Source organism: Mustela lutreola, chromosome 10 (genome assembly GCF_030435805.1).
Source record: "Mustela lutreola isolate mMusLut2 chromosome 10, mMusLut2.pri, whole genome shotgun sequence".
Taxonomy (NCBI): Eukaryota; Metazoa; Chordata; class Mammalia; order Carnivora; family Mustelidae; genus Mustela; species Mustela lutreola.
In genome coordinates this window covers 34,616,393-34,636,627 of record NC_081299.1, presented here as the reverse complement: position 1 = coordinate 34,636,627, position 20,235 = coordinate 34,616,393, and the positions used below count along the sequence as shown (strand labels likewise).

Here is a 20,235-nt window from a genome sequence, read left to right as displayed (position 1 = left end):
AACTCCCAGTCTAGTGAAACAGTCATGCTCGTTGTGAGAGATTAAATATGGCCACCGTTCTCTGTGGTTCCTTCTGTCAAGAGGTGCATTTCTTCATCCCTTGATTATGGCTTAGCCTTGTGACTTGTTTTGCCAAATTGATGTATGAGTTCCAGAGTCTAGGCCTCAAGAGACTTTGCAGTTTTGGTCTTTGCCTTCTTGGTATGACACTGCCCTGAGGCTTCCAAGGAAGGAAGCTGATCTAACCTATTGGAGGATAAGAGGTACATGGAAGAGAACCGAGGCATCCTGATCTCCCAGAATGAGAGTCTTTTCAGCCTAGTCAATCCTCCAGCTGAATGAGCTACATAAATGAGAAAAGGCCCAGTCAACTGAAAAAAACCATGAGAAACAGCACATTGTGTTAAGTCACTAAGTTCTGAGATAGCATGTTATATGTCAGTAAATAATGGAAGCATAGCTAAACAGGTGATCACAATATAGGATGATAAGGGCAATCATAAGGATATACAGGGATCATGAGAAGAGATAGCTAATCCAGAAAGGCTTCCTGGAGGAGATGGTATTTGGGCAGAATATTGAAGGATAAATAGAAATGTGACACGGTGGGGTAAAATAGTCCCATTAGAAGAAACCACATGTGTAAAAGTGTGCAGACAAGAAAGGAATGGCACGGACATGGAGGGAGTGATTGGCATTAATTCTGTGCTAATAGCCCATAGGGTTCATGGAGGGCAGGTATTCATTAGGAATGGCAGCTGGAGATCGGGGTTGAAACTAAATCACAGAAAACCTCAGTGCCAGGCCTTAGCATGCCATGCCTATGCCTGATGGTAGTTCTTTTCCTAGTTCGGCAGGTGCTGAGGCTGACTGCTGTGTAGGATATCCCCTAAGGACAGGGCTCTGTCCATCCCTTTCGAGTGGAACTCTTGGTGCAGAGCCTTGTCTCCCTATCACACCAGAATTCCCTGGGGTTGGGTCATTTCTCCATTTACACTAGGGTTATTGGGTGAGAGCAGTGTTTCCAGGGGCTGGACTGGGCTGACTCTCTAGAACCAAGGTTTATGAGAGTGAGGATTCCTCCTCAAGGCTGGCACTTTGGACTATGCAGTTTGAGTCCCATATAGAGTTATAGAATCCCTATAGAGCTAGGATGTTACCTTCAGGTCCCCTCTTGCTGTGATCTCTTGGGACTGTGTGATTACTCCCTTCCTGTTTGCCCAAGGCACTCAGGGGCCACATCTGTCTGACTCTCTCGGGTTTGATACCAAGGTTTGGCAGGATTGAATCATTTGCTCAGGGGATCCTGGTTTTGAAGTCTGAAGTCTTCAGGGGATTTGGGGCTAGGTCTCAGGGCCCCCAGGAAACGAAACCACATAGGATTCCTCTTGATGAACAGGATGCTTTAGATGTGCTCAGAGCCCACCAGAACCCAGGTGACCTTGGCATCACTCCTTAAAACCCATCTGTCGAAGGCCCATTCCCCGACACCTGTTCCTTCTGGGTCCGGTTAGGGGCACTGGATGCAGAGCGAGCCAAATACAGTTCAGGCTTCTCTTCTCTCCTCCCAAGGATGGGAGGAGTTGGCACCAGGCAGCCCCCTCTAAGCTTTCATCCACGGGGGCTTTCTTCTGACGCTCACCCAGTCCCTCCTCACCTGGTATCTGTCTGAGTGGTGCAGGTCATCGGTAGTGCAGGAGTGTGGGGACGCTGTTGGGGACTCTCCTTCTCTCTTGATGGAAGCAGACAACAGGAGGGACTGGAAGAAGAGAAAGGACATGTAGCCTCGGGCCAAATGAGACCTGCAGTCAGTCAGTCCCCTAGAGTTCCCAGTCCACCAGAGCTTTGGGGAGAGGGGCAGAGAGGAAGGCTGAGGGATAGTCTCAGAAGGCAGGCAGGCATTGGGGCCCTGGGGTGTGGCTGTGGGAGACCATGGCTTGATTCTAGGAAGGCGTAGAGACCTCCAAGGGGGTCCAAAGCTCCCAGACCCCAGGTAATCTCTGCCCCAGTGGGGCAGGATGCCTTGCCCTTCCCTAATAGGCTGAGATGATACATGTTTTGTGTTCCCATAGCAAGTAGAGACTCTGGGACCCCCCTTCTGGGGGGTTGGGGGTAAAGCCACACACCTGCAGCCCTGTCTGCCCCTAATACAGGCTGACGGCAGCCCAGCTATGGAGACAGTAAATTAAATAGTATGTATGAGTTTCCCACATGCAGCTAGGGATGTACGCCGGGTCCATTTATCCCAGCGCTGCGGCAGTGACCCCAGCAAGAACCCCAGCACAACTAACCCCCCCACGTCAATCCTGTGCGGCCTCTCCTACATGCGCCCGCAGTTTAGATTAATAAACTGTCTGCTTTACATTGTGTGCGAGCGCCACAATTCTAAATACCACATGGCACGTTCAGCGGGCTCTTGCCGGCTCTTGCCAAGGCCTGTTCAGCTGCAAACGGGGCTTGGGCGGGGGGCCTAGAGGCCTGCAAGCGATCCCGACTTCCTTCCCCCACCCTCTCCAGCCTGCACAGCTCGGGGCCGGAAGCATACAATTCCCTAGGAGGCCTCCCCAGCCTAGAAACCATGCCAAATCGCCAGTGACAGCCCAAAGAAAGCAATTTGGGAAAGATGGAGCAGCCATTTATCCTTCATCTCCGACCGAGCCTTAGGATGTGACCTGCATGTGGTGGCCAAGCTGCACATCCTCAGGCAAGGGCCCTGGGAGGGGAGGGGCGCCTGCTGGCCTGGCAGGGTGCCCTGACTCAGCCTCTCCCCAAGGAGCTGGTGGAGGAAAGAGCCCGGGAAGGGCCTGCCACTTGGAGCCCTTTCTTCGCCCAGCCAAGGCCTGGTGCCGACTGCGGTGGGCTTTTGGGCAATGTCCTTCTCCTTCTCTGGTCCCAGGGAGGACGCTGAGGAGGGGAAACGATGTGGGGGTCCCTGCCCCCCGCCACGAGAAAGCTCGTTCTTGTGTGCTTTCTCTCTCTCTCATTCTCTCTAGGTTAGAAGCCCTGAGAGGCCCAGCATTACACCTGGGGCAAGCAGAATAAAAAAAGGTCACTGGTGCTTTTTAAACATGGACCAAAAAGCAGTAAAATGTGTTTTGAAAAAAAAATCCCAGCATTAAATCATGACTTTTTGCCTGGCTCTTCGCCTCATTAAAAGTGGCCTTTTGGAAGGTAAAATTATCATTGTAAGCGATAAGATCTTTAAGAAAATAATTCACGGCTTCTTCACCCTTTAATATGATAGCCGCCACCGGCTAATTTTTTTCTTAATGGCAATGAGGCCATCAATCTTGTCTAAGGCCCCCTCGCCCTCTCCCCCTCCTCCCCCCCTCCTCCCCCCCTCCTTCTCTCTGTCCTCTCAGTCTCTGGCTTGAACCTTCTACCTCACGCCTCTTCTACCCGTGGCCTGCTTCCCTAAAGCCTCAGCCACAGGCAGGGGACAGACCCTGCAATGGTCAGCTTTGGGGGTGTGAGCATGAACCTGGGAGCGGGCAAATAGGGGTCCTCGCCTCGGAGACTGATTATCAACACTCCCGTGTCGATGGTGGCAGGATCCACGCATGTTTTAAGACTTCCCGTGTGAGTGTTCTGAGCTCCGTTGTGTGTGCGTCTGCATCTGTGCGGGGCCAGGTATGGACATGGATAGCAACTGTGTTCATCCTTAGAGCGCTGGCCTCTCCCGGGCCCAGGGCCCAGCCCTGGCAGCTGGGCTCAAGTGCCAGGTGTCAGCGGCCGGCCTGTCTTCCTTAACCAGAACCACTGAGTGCTAGAGGCCAGGCCAAGCCTCACGAGTGTGGCTCCCCACCTGCACGGTCCACAGCTGCATGGCAAGCCCCACCTTTTCTCTTTAGAGCCAGGAAGCTTTGCTTACTTGGACAGAGCCTACATTAGTCTCTGCCCCACCTCTGCCCAACTTTCTGTGGCCAGTGATTTCCTGAATAAAGGTGCAAAATCCGCTCCCACCCTTTCTGAGGCCTCCAGGGCCAACCCTTACGGGTAACCTTATCACTCTGGCTCCTTTTCTCCACACTGCCAGATGTCCCCAGTGCCTTTAAGACTTCTCAATGTAGTGGCTCCCTTCTCCAGACTTGCTCTCTTCAAGTGCTGACCAACCCATATGTTTTGGAACTTTTCTTCCCTTAGAGTCTAGGGTACCAGGCTCTCTTGGGCCCCTCCTAACTTGTGACTCTTTCTCCTCTGCCCCCTTTCCTGGTGCCTGTACCTTATCTTGACCCCCCCCCCATGCAGGGGTCCCCAGATTCTCATCTTGGCTTTTGCTCTAATTTCTTTGTGCATGCCTCCAGACTGCATCATTTCTGAAGCTTTAACCCTCACTCCCCATTCCCTATAAAAAGGACCATGGATTCCTGTCTTTATGAATCATTTTGAGAACTCGTAAGGAAAGAGTTGCCTTACGGAGGGTGAGAAAGGGGACAGTCAGTGAGTAGGGTCTAGTCCTCCTCCCCAGGCCCCCACTCCCTCAAAATGATCACCTTTGGGGAAGCAGTACCATCTGCCTCTGGGGCCACCTATGGGAGTTCTTGGTACAAATCATGTCATTGTGTGAGGCCTCTCTGGCCCCTCCTTCAAGCCAGCTACTTGCCATTCATTTTTCCCTTTCTGCGTCTGATACTCTCAAACTTCTCTCCCACACTATCTGTTTGGAGGGGGTAGACTGTCCCCCCAGAAGAACCCAACATCCTCCCTGGCTCCCTGCTGCCCTCAGGACAAAGTACACACACACACACACACACACACACACACACACACACACCCAGGGCCTGGCTTCTAAGGCCTTTGTGCGCAGTCTTGACCTGTACTTCAGTATTTTTCTTTACCTGCTATAGCTCACCTTTCTCCTTTGAGTCTTAGTGTCTGAGCACCCCCATGTCCCCAGGTCATTCTTTAGCTTTGACCCCTGTCCCGGCTGGAAGAGGAAGAAGTCAGATGAACATACTCTGGCTCACACTCAGACTACATACACATGCACACACACACAGGCGCACACACACACGCTTAAGCACACAGGGCAGCCTTTGGCCTACAGGCTGACGACCAAACCCTGGAGACAGTTGGGGATCCAGGAAGAGCTCCTTTTCCTCAAGAGGAATCAATAATGGGGAGGCCTAGGTTAGGATGGGTAGGAGGAAAACACAGAATTGTCCACCTACCTTGGGGGTGCCCGGAGCCATGGCATCCTTCAGAAGGGAATTCTTGCTGCCAAGAAAGAAGAGAACAGAGTGACCATCCCACTTACCCAGGGCGTGCAAGAGAAGAATAGCAAGAAGACCCCAAAGAGAGAAGGCACGGCCAGCTTAGCCCAGCCCTGTGCAGCCAGGCTCTACCAAGGCCACTCGACCCCAGCTGGCCCTGACTAGCTCAGCCTCCATCAGGCACCAGTGGCAGGAGCCGGCTCCTGGGAGGAGGACAGAGACACTAGACCCGTGGGCTCCCTCATGAATCTGAGGAAAGGGGCTTTACCTGCCTCCTGGTATCAGCCCCGAGGATTCTGCATTCCCAGATGCCCCCTTCCCTCCACCTTCTGTCCCCAGCCTGCTCCTAGCTCCTATGGGATTGGGGTGATGGAGCTGACATGGCTCTTGTCAATTCTCCCTCCAACATGCTGCAAACTGCGTTAGGCCAGGAATGATCTCCCCCTGATTCAATTTGTCAGCCCCAGGCCCTCCAGCATCGGGCGCGGCAGGCGGGCGGGAGCTGGGCCCTGAAATATGGTGGGCGGCTCAGAGCAGGCGGGGGCGGGGGCGGGAGGTGATGGATGGGCTGTGGGGGAGGCGAGGACTGTGTTTAATAACAAAATTGGTATGCAAGGCCACATCCAGCGCTAAGCATGAGTGATCCAGAGCCACAAAGTATTACAAATCCCTGCTAAACAGATGCTGACAATGGAACAAGACGTATCAAATCAGATCCACTTCAGAAACATTAATATCCCTGTTCCTGTCCCTCCCTCCCTGCTGCCCCCACTGTGCTCACCACATCTGTGCTCCCACATTCACGCACGTGCACTCACACACACATACAAATACATGCACACAGAGGCGCTGTCTGATACGTGCAGGAGACAAGACATAGCCCATTGACATAGGGCCCCTGCACAGGCGCGTGAAAGCTGTGCAGGTAGAACACACACACAGGGCTATCCGTGAGGCACAAAAGACACACACACCCACACCCAAGGCACACGTGGACTCACAGGGCAGGGCATGGACCCAGGGGACACCCACAGGGTCAGACACAGACACACCCAGTGTGTGAGCCAAGGCTTAGGCAGATTCAGATGAAGGCATCCGTTGTCCCCCAGGGGACGTTTGGCAATGTCAGGAGACCCTTCTGATGGTCACCACTGGGGGCAGGGAGTTTGCTACTGGCATCTGGTGGGTGGAGGATATGAACCATCCTACAACATATGGGACAGCCCCTCACAGCAAGGAATTATCTGGCTCCAAATATCCATAGGGCTGAGGTTGAGAAACCCTGGCCTAGAGGCAAAGACACACATATCCACTGTCCATAATTCTGTCCACAGTCACGAGGCTCAAACACATAAAAAAAAGATCCATTCACAACAGTCCCCCCGACCTGGGTGAAGAGCTACTCAGGCGCCAACATCCACAGAAATACATGCGTAGATGCAGACTCCCACGTGCTCAGATACGCACCCACACATGCAGACACATGTGGACGCACACCCACACGGATACACACATCACCGTGTGGAGGCCACCAGGCTCAGGGAGAGCGCGAGCCCAAGGTCTGAGTGTAAACACAGCGCTGTCTGCCCCTGTGATCACATGGTGCGGGCATCATAGACTGCGCAGGACAGCCAGACCAGGTTCCACTCAGTTCCATTGGGTTCTCGAACAGTCCCTGAACTCCTGCTCCCCGCCAGGCCCTGAGCTAGGCAATGGGGATACGGAGAGGAGACAGAGCTTCTCTTGAGGAGCAACTAGTTGGCAACTTTATGATTTTGAGCTTTCCCTCACTCCGTCAACAAGGACTGACATTCCGTTGCACCTGCGTCTGGACAGGTCCAGAAATGAGGCATCTACTGAAGCCGGAAATGAGGCATCTGGTAATGAGGCATCTGTAGATGCTAGAAACGAGGCATTTACCCTGTTCTCACTGGACCCCTGGCCTGAGGTCTGAGCTTTGTCTGGACAGGATCAGGTTGGGACGGAAAAGGAAAGAGTGAGCAATGATCATGCACCAATCACATGGGATGGGCCTGGCAGGTATGGGCCAGGCGCTCCATATGTGTTCTCAGTTTAATCATCACAAAAAGTTTGCAAAGGACATGAACAGAGGGTAAATGATATACCCCTGTGTTCACACATGCCATGCAGGGTTTAGGGATTTGAGTTTTGGTCGGACCGAGTCCAAAGTGCTGCCTTTCCATTGCTCACACTGCTTCCCTGAAGATACTCAGGGGTTAGGCTGGAGGACAGAGTTCTTGGAGTTCTTTTTCTCCCTCTACTCGGGGAACATCCCACTGACGCCGGGCTTTAGTTTACTCTGCTGGTGAGCAGAAGTAAAGACATCTAGGGTGAGAATGTCCAGACTCTCCCTTTGCCAATACTCTTCCTTTTCCCTTAAGTTGGGCTGGTCCTGCCTCAGGCTCCTTCCCTCTCTTGGAGCAAGCGCGCCTACCCCACACCACCTTTCTTCCAACAACCTGATTATCTCAGGCTTCCCGAGTGAGGCCGGTCCCCCAGGAACAGGAGTCTGGTGAAAAGCCTGCCACTGAGAAAGGGGGAGGTCCGAGCCTCAGAGCTACAGGCAGACAGGCTCCTGCCCAGCCCACCAGCTCCCCTGCCTTCAGTCCCTCCCTGTTTCCACAGCCCGCCCCCAACGATTTCCTCCCTTCTCAGTCACTCGCTGCCTAGTGATCCATGGGTTTTAAATTATAACTGGGACCCAGGAAACGCGTTCCTAAGTACAATATTCATGGGCTGGGCTGACACTTTTAATTAAGGTGATTTACACTGAATTATCCTTGGAAATAAAGAAATGGTGTGCTGCCCGGGAATAAACCATCATCACCAGCCGCCTTTGTAAGTTACACTTCGTTTTAATCTATTTGGGGAATTGTTTATCTAGTTCATTACCCAACCAAACACCGAGGCCGGCCTTAAATAAGGCTTAAGTGGGGGTGGGGGCATGGCCATCTCCATACCCTGCCTCTCTAGAGTCACCCAGCCTCCCTGTGGCTCCTCTCAGCACTTTGAAAGCACTGACCAGAGAGCTGGCTTCCCATCCTAGACGCCAGATCTCAACGTGACTTTGGAAGCCTCCCAGGAAAGGTCCCAAGGCTCAGGCCTCTCCAAACCACGCCTCACTCGCAGCGCCAGGCCATATCTCTAAGTCTAGGGCTCTTTCCTTTCTCTGGATGGAAACTCCTGCCCGGGGGCTTCAGAGAAGTCTGCGGGCCACTCCCCACCACCCTGCAATCTTCAGCCCCCACCCCCAGAGTGTTGCTGCCTGCCTGTCTGTCTGCACGCATACAATCTCTACCCCATCACCATCCCAGAGACATCTGAGGCTTAGCATGCCCAGAGTCCTGTCCGTTGTCTCCTCCTTTCATCAGAAACTTGCTTCTCTGCCATCAACAGCTTTCTGATCACCCAGTCAGAAAGTTCTTCCTAGTAAGTACCCTGTGGGTAATCACCTAAGTTCTCTTGCTTCTTCCTCCACCAGTCAGTCTCTCAGCATTCCATCTTCTCCGATCCCAAAGCCACTGCCATTGTCCCAGGTCAGTGGGTCAGCTCATTATCTGTCCCTTGGACCCTTGGCCAACCTCCTCACTTGCCTCCCTGCTTCCACACGTAGTTCACGCTCCACACCAGCCTCCAGAGTGCTTCTCCTGCACTAATGAAAGTTGGTCAAGTTTCCTGTGGCTCATTAATATTCTGACTCCCCTACTACCTCCAGGACAACCCTCCAGGCCTACAGACTGTCCTTACTGGAACTTTGCCCTCCTTGCTCTACCTAGCTGAGTCCTGGGGTCTGTTTGTGCTTCTGGGCAGGACTGAGAAAGGGGAGGCTGGTCTGAAGGAGGGTGTGCGTGCACAGCCTGATCTCAGATGTGAAAGTACTTTGAAATGTAGATGTGCTTTGCCAACAGGAGTTCTGACTCTTCTTCCTGTAGGCATCTGTGTGCCCACGTACCTGTGGGAATGAGCACATGTGTGTGAGCATATCTATGTGTGCTGGAATGTGGGGGTGTATGGGTGCCTGTATGTCATGGACATGTTCGCCTGTGTCTGTGGGAACGAGCCAGCCCTAGTTTGGGAGCTGGGACGTCCCTGCTTCTCTGTGTGAGTCCTCAGGTGGGTCTGAAATAGTGGCTTCCTGGGGGTGGGGGAGCGGTTGCTAGGGGGGAAGTTTGCTGCTCTGTGCTGTTGGGCAAAGGGAGGCAGAGGGCACAACACCAGGCTCATCCTGAAGAACTTCTGGGGGAGCAGCCATTTGACCGGGACAGGGGAGGCATCCCAGGGGATGGACAGGCACCCTGCAGTGGCATCCACAGACTCGGCAGCTGACTACGCCTTCGGAGGGGTGGGAGAGCAGAGGCAAAGGCAGGGCAAGAGAAGGAAGTGGGAAGTTGGAGGAAAGAGGAGAAAGAGGGGGGGCAGGGAGAAGGGAGCATGGAGTGGAAGGGAAAGAAGAGGACTGGAGAGCTGGAGAGGAAGGCTCTGGCCACATACCAGGGATGGGGGATGCCCTCCTTCCACCCGTGCCCAGGCACAGTCAAGCTCTGCCCTCCTGCAGGACTCAGTTTCCCCATCTGCAAAATGGCTGGTCAAAGGTCACATTCAGCTCAGGGAGCGGCTGACAGGGAGAGAGGAGGGAGGAGTCTTAGGAGCCCAGGTGCCACATCTTTTCCCCACTTCTCTGCTCTCCTCCAGCCTCCCAAAGAGAGGGCAGGGGCGGGGCAAGGGCAGCCAAGGCTGGGGCCCTCCCCGCGCGCTACCCGCGCTCCGCGGCGCCCTCAGCCCGGAGGGAGCTGACACACTCCTTGGGAATTTATCACGCACCCAATTACAATGTTAATTGGCAAGTTCCTGAAATCAATTAATTCGCAAATTTTTTCCAATTAAAAATCCAGATAAATCACGAGGGCGGTGGCGGCCGGTCCAGCCTGCAGTCCGGTGGGCGCAGCGGCCGCAGGGAGGGGAGGGCGGGAGGGGGGAGGGGAGGGGGCGGCGGGCGCGGCTGCCCTTGAACGCCTTTGCCGGCCGGTCGGACTGTCAGCGCGCCGGGCGCGGCGGGGCCGAGACAGATAAAACCATCGACCCGTCGCCGCCAGCGCTTCGGCTTTATCGATCCGACGGGAATTTCACTTGCTGTGCAGATCCCGCTGTCCGGCTGTCAGACACCGGGTGGAGGGGGGGCGTGCCAGGGGTTAGGGGGTGCTGGGCTGGGCCTGGACGTGAGGGGCACAGAAGTGGGGGACGCAAGACACAGCCGTGAGGGGCGGAGCCGCTGTGGGGGCTCTGGGTGGGGGAAACAGACGTGGGGGTAAGGCAGTGGAAGTAGGGGGTGCCCCAAGAAAATATGGGGGTGGGGGGGTTGGTGCAGGATCCTGGCTGAGGGGCACTTCTGTGAGTAGATGTGGATGCCCTGGGCAGTGCAGGGGTGGAGCCACAGGGACTAGGCTGTTCTGTGGCCCACCATTGAGGAGGCAGAAAGAGAGCTTGGGCCCCCATTTTCCAGATCCTTAGGGATCCACAGCTTTTACAGAGGGCCGCAGGTCCCTCCACACACCTCTGCCTCTATTCTCCCTTCTTACTGAGGGGAAGGCCTCTATAGGAAGCAAATCACCCAGTAGCCCTCCCAGACAGCCAAGAACTCAACCTGGTGGAAAGGTATGTCTTTCCCCCACCGTGCCCCTTTTAGGCTGGTCCCAGGTGTGTGTGTGGGGGCGGGGGAGGTCAGGGGTGTCTGTGTATGCCAGGAGCAGTTAAGAGCATGGCACTACAGTCGGGTGCTTGGATTTGAATCTTATCGTTACCACTTGATGGGCTGTGCAACCTTAGAGAAGTGACTTAGCCCCTCTGTTCCTCAGTTTCCCCATCTGTAAAATGGAATTAATAATTTTTTATTACCTATCCTAGAGAGTTGTTGTGAAGATTAAATACATCAGTGCAATGTAGAGAACTTGGCATGTAGAGAGTGTTCAAACAGGGTTATTATTTTTATCATTTCTATAGTCTCCTATGCTAGTTTTAAGTATTCTCACAAATTCTTCGACAGTCTTCCTGTCAAGACGTAGAGCTTATAGAGTTTAATTCTCTCTTGAGTGGGGTCTGGACTTGGTGACTTGTTTCTAATGGAGAGAATGGAATACACTGGAAGCAATAGCATATGACTTCTGAGACTGGATCGTATAAGGCATTGTGGCTTCCTCCTGAGTCTCTGGGATCACTTCCTCTGCGGGAAGTCAGCAGCCATGTCAGAGGGAAACTCAAGCCGTCCCATGGAGATACCCATGTGTGGACGAACCATCTGGAAATGGTTCCCGAAGTCACTGGCAGACCTTCGGATGACTGCAGCCTTGCTCACGTCCTAACTGCAGCCTCATGAGAGACTGAGCCAGAAGACACAACTACCCAACCAAGCTGTTCCTGAACTGATGGTCCACAGACACTGTGGATAATAAATGTTTGTTGTTTCAAGCCACTGGGTTTGAGGGTAATTTGTAACACAGCAACAGATACCTAATACTTCTTCCTTCAAAATTCAGTTCAGGCCGCCCTTCCCATAGGAGGTCTTCTCTCCTCCATGCTGGGGTTCATGCTTTCTCCGTGCTCCACGGTTCTTCCCATAGAGCAGCCTCTACCCCTCCTTGTTTCTCTGGCCCTGCTCCCCTTACTCTCATGCAATGAGAGAGACGGACCAGTTCCGGCTTACCTCTGGGTCTCCTGCACCCCTAAAGGGGGATTAGGTGAGACGGCAGAAGGAAGATCAGTCAAGTCTGATGACTTGGACTGAAGGAGGGGGTGGAGTGGGGCGGGGTTGGGAATGGTGGGGCAGGCTGTTCCCCTCTGGGTGACGTATCTTCCAGAGTGGGTGGCAACGGCCAACGTCTCCTCTCCCACGTGCTCTCCTATAATATGACCTTTCCACTCCCCCATCAAAAGCTGGTGTATGTCTGTTCCCCTTCAGTCTGGCTGAGCTGATTCTGCCTCGACCAACAGAGAACAGTGGAAGTGGCGTTAAGTGACTTTCGAGGCTAGGTTGTAAAAGGGGGTCCAGCTTCCATCTTGTGGACTGGAACATTTGCTTTAGGGCCCTAACCTGCCCCATACGGAGTCCAGCTACCCGGAGGTTGCCAGGCTATGAGCAGGCCCAGGCCACGTGGGGAAGCCAAGTGGAGGTGCCTGGGTCATAGCTCCAGCGGAGGTCCCAGCTGATAGCCGAAATCCGTCACCAGACATGTGAATCAAGGGGGCTCCAGACGATCCTAGCTCCCAGCCATTGAGTCTTCCCAGCCCGGGCCCCAGACATCGTGGAGCAACACAAGTCATCCCCTCCACGCTCTGTCTGAATTCCTGAACCCACAGTTCCTTGAGTATAAGGAAATGGTTGCTTTAAGTTACTAAGATTTGGGGTAATTTGTTACACCCCTGCTCTGTCCCTTTGATAACCCGGCTGACCTATAGGGCGCTCCCTTTTGTCCCTCAGACAGGGAGAAGGGAGGGAGGATGGAGAGGTTGGGGGAGGACACACACCTGAGCCCATTCTTGATTGTCACCTTTTTGACCTTGAGATTCACCAAGAAGGTAGTGCCTATGCCCCTGGATGTCAGCACAAGGCCACATGGCTGGTCAGGCCTCCAGGCCCTGTCCCTGCTTCTGCTACCCTACCCTGAGGCTTAGCATGGCAGGGCAAGGCCCGTGGCAATGGCTCATCCCTTTCCAGCTCCTTTTATGCCCTTTTGAGGTTGAGGCCTAAAGAGGGGTCACCCTCTTCCCATCCCCAAAAATATAGCAAGGAGGGAAAGGCATCACCATTTGCCTGGAGGGTCTGAGGACTGAAAGCCGAGTAGAGGAGAGTAATAGGAGGGCCTTGCCTTCTACCTAGAGGCTGGGGACTGGGCCAGGCAGCTGTTCCCAGGACCTGATATCTACAACCGAGAGTGGAATCATCTGGCAGGCAGGCTCCCCCAGTTGCTGGCTTACCTGGCAGGCAGCTGGGCCAGCTGTTCCAGTTCTTGTTCCATATGCTCCTGCAACTCACTGGGCCTTAGCAGCACCTGGCAGATGGGGCAGATAGGGGCCTGGCTGTCAAACAATGCTGCTGCCTTTTTCTTACCTGGGGAGGGAAGAAGAAGAGACAGATGGATAAGCTGGGCTAGTCTGTGGACGGAAACCGAGAGTCCCAATCCTCCAGCCCAAGCCTGCTGCCTCCCAGGGCTTCCTGGCCCTAGAGGAGGGTTGAGTCTGAGGGTCTCAGAGACCATGACCATTCGTTCAGTCTTCTGTGTGGCTCATGGCCATGAATGGCATCTTCTTAACCGGCTGCCCCTCTGGGAAATCTATCAGGACACAATCAATGTTCTGTGCAATCAAAGCTGGATCACTCCATTTCATACAGGTTAGGGAAGGTCTTGGTGTAATCATACCATCACCCAGAATATCCAGCGCCCCCTCTGTCTCTCCTTTCCTCACTGCCTTCATAGTCTCCAAATCTGGAGAAGGAAGAAAAGAGGGAGAGAGGGGATTCATCCCTGCAGCCAATCAACAAACACTGTCTGAGGGCTGGTCTGCTCTGAACCAGCCACAGAGTATAATCAGATCTAGTCCCTGCCCTTGAGGCCCTCACAGTCGAGTGGGAATGACCAGAAAGGACTCATGTGACTTCTGGGGTAGCATTCTCTCCCAGTTCCTCACTTTCCCAGGATTCTGCCCACAGACTCTCTCCTTTCCCTATTCAGCACGCTGAATGATCTTCTTCCTTCTTACAGCCCTAATTCCTATCTGTGCCCTGCAGACTCCAGAATCTGTGTTTCTGCCCTAGATCCTTCCCTGGTTCTCTCAGCCTCTGTATCCAATGGGCTTCAATGTCTGGATGTTCCCCCAAGAATCTGAAAGTCAATGATCAAAAACAGGTCCCTCAGCTTCTTTACCCCTTTCCAAACTGCTCGCCTTCAGCAGTGCTCATCTTAGTTAATGACACCAGCACTCGTCTTGTGACCCAAGCCAGGAAACTTCGCCTCCCCCGAGGTCCCTTCCTCGCTTTACTATCCCTTCTATGTTCATTTAACCACCAGGTCCTGTCCGTTCTGCTTCTTCAGTATTCCTGGAATCTATAGTCTCTCTGTTTGGGTCTCACAACCTCTCACGTGGATAAACTCATTGGCCCCTTGTAAACCTAATAGATTCTGGGTTTCTTCCTCCCAAATTGTATGGGAATACGAGTGGGTATTGTGCTGGCTTATGCAGGCTTGGGGGCCAGCTGGGAGCCTGCACTCTGTCCCCACTGTGTCCCAACTCTGTCACTATTTCTGTTGCCAATGGAGACCAGAACACACTATTCTAGGAAGGAGGCTGAACTTGCCTAGTGCATGCCTCTTGGGGAGCCTAAACCCTTTCCCTGTCACTCTCACCACCCAGTGCTCCTCTGCCCTCTGCTTAAGGCATGGGGTAGAGCGGGCCTATTCATCCAGAAACATTCTTGCTATCCACGTAAATGCCAACTGTGGAGAGTACTTCAGCTTTAGCCAAGATCTTTCCTCCTGCTTCTTCTTCCCACTGTTGCCCAGAGAGGGTCAGAATTGGCTTGCAGAGAGATAAAGGTCATGCCAGTAATGACCAAGGTGATTGAGTTGGGTTGCCAGATTAAATAGAAGATGCTCAATTATAGGGCGCCTCGGTGGGTTAAAGCCTCTGCCTTTGGCGCAGGTCATGATCTTGGGGTCCTGGGATTGAGCCCCGCATCAGGCTCTCTGCTCGGCGGGGAGCCTGCTTCCCCTCTCTCTCTCTGCCTGCCTCTCTGACTACTTGTGATCTCTGTCTGTCGAATAAATAAATAAAATTTTTTAAAAAAGATACTCAATTACATTTGAATTTCAGGTAAACAATGAACACTTTTTTTTTAGTATAAGTACATCCCAAATACTGCATGGCATATACTGATACTAAAAGTTACTCATTATTTTTCCAAAAATCAAATTTACCTGGAGGTCATATATTTTTATTTGCTAACTCTAGCAACCCCATGTCTGAAGGAGCTCCCAGTTCAGGCTAAGCACAGGAACTTCGCTTTGAGGTTGAGTATGGTCCCAGCTCTCCTGGATGCCCAGACTGAGTCATCTCAGAGCTCAAAGAAAGCAGTAGTTCATTCTGGGTGTGTGTTTTGAGGAGTGAAAAAAGAAAAGTCTTCACCAAAGAAATGAAATATAAGTTGCACCTTAGAAGTGTTTCAAGGAGAATGGAAACAAATGAATGAGTTGTGAGTTTCCTGTGGGCAGTGGTCATTTCTTATCCAACTTGATATTTACAGACAATTGAAAACAGACCTGATGTTGACTAGATGTGCAGTAATGAAGCAAAGGAGAGGAAATGAGGAAGGGAAAGGCTGTAGGAAAAAGAGCGGATCATCTTAGAAGCCAGATGACTTTTCGCAGAGCTGGGAGGTCCACTGTGGAGGCTTGGCATGTGCCCAGGGTGGGGGTAGGTGTGGCTCTAGTCTGTGTGGTTAAGTCTCTGAGGAGGGGAAGAGGCCCTATTGATCATGTGCCTTGCTGGTTAAGCCTCAGATGCTCAGAGGACAGCTGGAAGGCAGTTCTGAGTCTAAGAAGCAGATGTGGCCTGGTCTGGAAGATGGGAGATGAGGATTCTAGTCTCAGCTCTGCCTTGAACTTCATTCGGCCTGAGAATCTCAGAGGTGAGTGAGACCCTAGGAGTTCTGCAGGCCCATTACCTTTGTTTTACAGGTGGGGAAACCAAGGCTCTAACTGGATAGTGACCCCTGTACTCAGATCATGATCTCTACACTTCATTCACTTATTCACTTAGCAAACATTTATGAAACAATTATTTTACTTCAGGGATTATTCTAGGAGAAACTGGAGTTCAGGGATAAATAAAACACATGCTTGGCCTGAAGGAGATCACAAAATAAGAGGAAAGCTGAAGAAGGGTCAGTGGGTCCAGTCAGGGCTGAGGGAGGTGGAAACAGGTGCTCCACGGTGGAGGCTGGAGGGGCCGGAGGGTGGTTGGGAGAGTCCAGGGGGAGGCAGTGCCTGATGGAAGACATAAGGGGTGAATCAGGGAGAACTGACAAGGCTTTTGAAATGGATCATTGAAGCAAGGCCTGGGGCAGAACTGGGGGAAATGGTAAGGGAGGAGACCTGACAAAGAGGAGGATCCAGGGCATGGGGTCTGAGCTGAGATGGAAATATCAGGGTTTCTGCCCCTTTAAGCCTGGGCCACCAACTCTGGCTCCTAGGGATTTCTAGAGCCCAGAATTTTCCCTCCAAGGTTGGGACCAGGAATCAGCAGTCCTATAGAGTTGTTCTTAGTTCATCTGCTTTGCTGCCACAGAGATCTACTTTTCTGAGCTTGGCCTCGGTTTCCCCATCAGGACAATGGGCCCTCTTCCTGGCTCTAGCTTTAGGAATAGCATTGACAGTGATCAGCCGAGGGGCCCTGAAGCCTATGCCCTCCATCCCACCCCCCATTTTCTCAGGGGTTAGAGTGGCAGGTGTCAGCCTGGCCATGGGCCCCCTGCTTCCCCTCCCCCGCTGTGTTCCCTATAATTTTATATTGAGACCTGTGGTCATGACGTGGGTTTTACTGCACTAACGACATGGCCTGCCCAGGTTTAATGACAAAATCCATACTCTGGCCCTGGGCCTGCTCCTCGTTTGCATAATTCCCAGAATACAGCTCCCTGAAGCTTTTGACCTGGGCCATTACAGTGGCCGTAAAACGGGCCATAAAACCGCTGGGAATGGCCAAGAGGAGGGGGCTGTGGTCTTGTGGGGGGTGGGAATGAAGTCCTCAACCCCCTACTCTTCCTAGACCAGAGTAGGCATCCTGGCCCTTATCTTCCACAGTTCCCAGAATTATGAAAGACCTTCTCAGGCTGGAGAGACCTCTGGAAATCCCTAGTATAGCTGCCCATCTGATGTAGGAATCCCTTCTCCAACGCCAATGCCAGCATCACAGGCAGGCAGACCAAGCCCTCCAGAGGAAGGCTGTCAGAAGGCATCTGCTCCTTGAGCATCCCTCACTCCTGCCCCGCCCTCCTCAACTCCCCCTCCAGCTACCCAGGCCCTTTGCCACAGGTGGGTCCAGGTCATGCTGGCCTAGGCTGAATTTTGTCCCTCTTCAGGAAGCCTAGCTCCACAGGGAGGTCAGGAGGCAGGCTGAGCAGCCTAGTGGGTAGACGCGGGAAGCATGAGGGGCTGGGGACAGGGACTGGGACGGGCTGTCAGTGCTAAAGATGATGAATGGGGGAGGTGAGGCAGGAGGCCCGGTGTTATCGGCGGCGGATGGCGGCGCGGGCCGCTCGCCGCTCCTGTTAATCCCCGGGCGCTGCCTCAGCCCTTGCACTGATAACGAGGAAATGGGACTGACAACAATTTTTAGCTGAGAGATTCTTCACCAAAATGCCAGGCGGCCCGAGGTCTGACAGCGCCTGATTGAGTGTGTGAGTGTGTGGGGGGAACGCCCGCGGCCCCCTCCCCTCCCATGCAAAGATGGATCGCTCATTCCGCCTCCCGTCCACATTCATTACCGCACCTCCCTCCCGCCCCCGCCCCGCGCGCCTGCCACCGCCACTTGCCCGCCTGCCGCAGGTATCCCCCGAAGCAGGAGGAGGGCAGGGAGCAGTGGGGCCGGACCCTGTCCTCAGCCTGCCGCAGGGCACCTCGAGCTCCAAGGGCCAGAGGCGATGACAGCGTCGATCTCCCTAGCTGTGTGACCTCCATAAGGACCCCCCACCCCCCTGCGCGTTCTGAGCTGCTTGGAACAGCACCCCACCCAAAACGGTGAGGCTCCACCGGGAAGGGACCGGCCGCAGGCTGTGAAGCCTGCTAGGCATGCCGAGGAGAGCCGAGCGCTCCCGCCAAGTAGGCTTTTCCTTGTCCGGCCAGGCTCCAACCGGTCGCGCCCCGAGGCCTCCCGGCCTCGGGCACCTGGGGTCCCAGATCAGCCCTCTGCTGCCCCCCTCTGTTGGGAAGTGCTGACCATTGGGAGCAGGAACTCCAGGGCCGGGCAAAGCCGCTCTTCCTCTGCCAACTTCCATAGTGAAGCCTGGCCTTAGGACTGGACGCTGGGGGCTGAGGGCTCATTGAGAGGGAAAGCCCTCCCTTCCTAGGTCACTAACCCACATCCGACCCTGCGACGCCCCGCCCAGCGATGGCTTTTCCGGGTTGGCTTCTTTGGTTGTGTCCTAGTTCTGTCGCTTGTGGGTTCCATGCTTGGCTCTCTGTTTAAGCAGCAAGACCCGTCTTCACGATCTTTTCTCTGCAGACCACAAGTCAGGGCTTGACTGCCCAGTGTCTGATGTAGAAAGGTGGAAGGTTAAATAAGAGTGAGGGTACCACTAATGGGGCATGGCAACACAAGCTGGGCCTTTTGAGAGAATGTGTGTGTGTACAGGTGTGTGTTTGTGCATACAAACGTGTGTGTCCCACCCTCCCCTTCACCGAACCCCCAGGAGAAAGGCTTCCATTTCTTGGTGAGCAAGACACAGAGGAGCCTTCAAGCAGAATTCAATAGAGTTGTGTCTTACCCCTGTGAGACCTTGGGCCAATCACCTAACACTACTGAGCTTTGGCTTTTCTCATGCAAAACAGGTATAATAATATATAACTCCCACGACCTTGGTGAAGATTCCATTAAACCAGGGCTCGGTACGAAGTGATGAGTCATTATCATCTCTAGTATGTCGCTAGCACAGTTTGTTGCTTGTGCCTGTATCTGTCCCCTTCTGACACCAGCCTGGCTTTGCCCTCTATCTGGCCTTCTTCCCTGCCATGGTCAAGATTGTGTACCATTCCCTAGGTACCCTGGCCCTGGCCTCTCTGGCCTCCATGGAGGTCCTTCTTCCTAACCATGCATACCCATCTATCTGTTGATTGGTTTGCATGCCAGCGTATCCATCGGTCCATCCACCTAACCATTTATCCATTATCTGCGTATTAATAAAAATAACGTTTTATTGAGTGTTATTGTACATTAGGCTGTAGGTTTAATGTTGTGCTTGTGCCTATTTTATCCCATCTCATATCTTTACAACAGTCCTGTGATGTAGATATTATTGGAATCACACTGATGAGGAAAATGGGGTTCGGAACAACGAAAGACAGAGCTAGAAGGTTTTAGAGCAGGATTTCAGTTCAGGGCCGTCCAACTCCAAAGCTAGTGCTCCTCACCACTGCATGATACCCAGCTACTTACCTACCTATCAACTCACCTATGCCATAATTCAATAATAGTCAACCAATGTCAGTTGGATGCTGACAGTGAGCCCACTTTTGTACCCATGCCATGTAGTAATGAACAAGACAGGTGCACTCTCTGCTCTCAAGGAGCTTGGGAACTGACTGCAGATAGGGACCTGAAACACACATCCCCAGAGTGGTTTTAGAAAAAGGGAAGTACATGGAGCCGTGGGAGTGAATTAGCTGGCCTGGGAGGGGAAGGCAATGATATTCGAGCAAAGGTGTGAGGGATGAGGGGGAACCAGCCAGGCAATGATTGTGGGGAAGTGATGTTCTAGGTACAAAACAGCATTCTGAAGGTCCAGAAGAGGAGAAGGACCAACTGAGGAGCTGGAAGGTGTGCAGTGTGCCTGCAGCCGAGTGAGTGAGGGGCTGAGGGTTGAGATATAATGAGAGAGAGGCCAGATCCTGGACTGCTTTTTAATTACATTAAGGATTTTTTTTTTTTTTTTAAACGTACAGGAGGGTTTTAAGCAGGAGAGAGACATATCAGGCTTGCACTTAAAAAGATCATTCTAACTGCAGAGAATGGTCTGACGGGGTGAAGTAGAGAGTGCAGGAAGGCTGCTTTGAAGGTGATCTCACTGACTCAGGTGGAATACTGTGGTGCCTTGTTGGAGGGCGATGGTGGTGATGATGGTGTTGGTGATGGAGGTGAGCAGAAGGGAATGGGTTGGACATGGTGGGTAAAGGACTGAAAGGAGCCAAGGGTGAGTCCAAGGTTTCTGGCTTGAGCAACAGGAGGACGAGCAGCTGGC

General features: G+C 53.1%; 1 protein-coding gene across 4 annotated transcripts in view; it reads right to left on the bottom strand.

The window, feature by feature from the left end:
- The window catches only part of RNF220 (ring finger protein 220), a 224,438-nt gene that overhangs the window by 21,642 nt on the left and 182,561 nt on the right, over positions 1-20,235 (bottom strand). For all 4 annotated transcript variants that reach the window (XM_059135535.1, XM_059135536.1, XM_059135537.1 and 1 more), the window contains exons 3-5: positions 13,203-13,335; positions 5,172-5,217; positions 1,658-1,759 (exon numbers count right to left, since the gene is read on the bottom strand). In XM_059135535.1, coding sequence (XP_058991518.1) covers positions 1,658-1,759; positions 5,172-5,217; positions 13,203-13,335 — 281 coding nt within the window. The remainder of the gene's footprint in view (positions 1-1,657; positions 1,760-5,171; positions 5,218-13,202; positions 13,336-20,235) is intronic.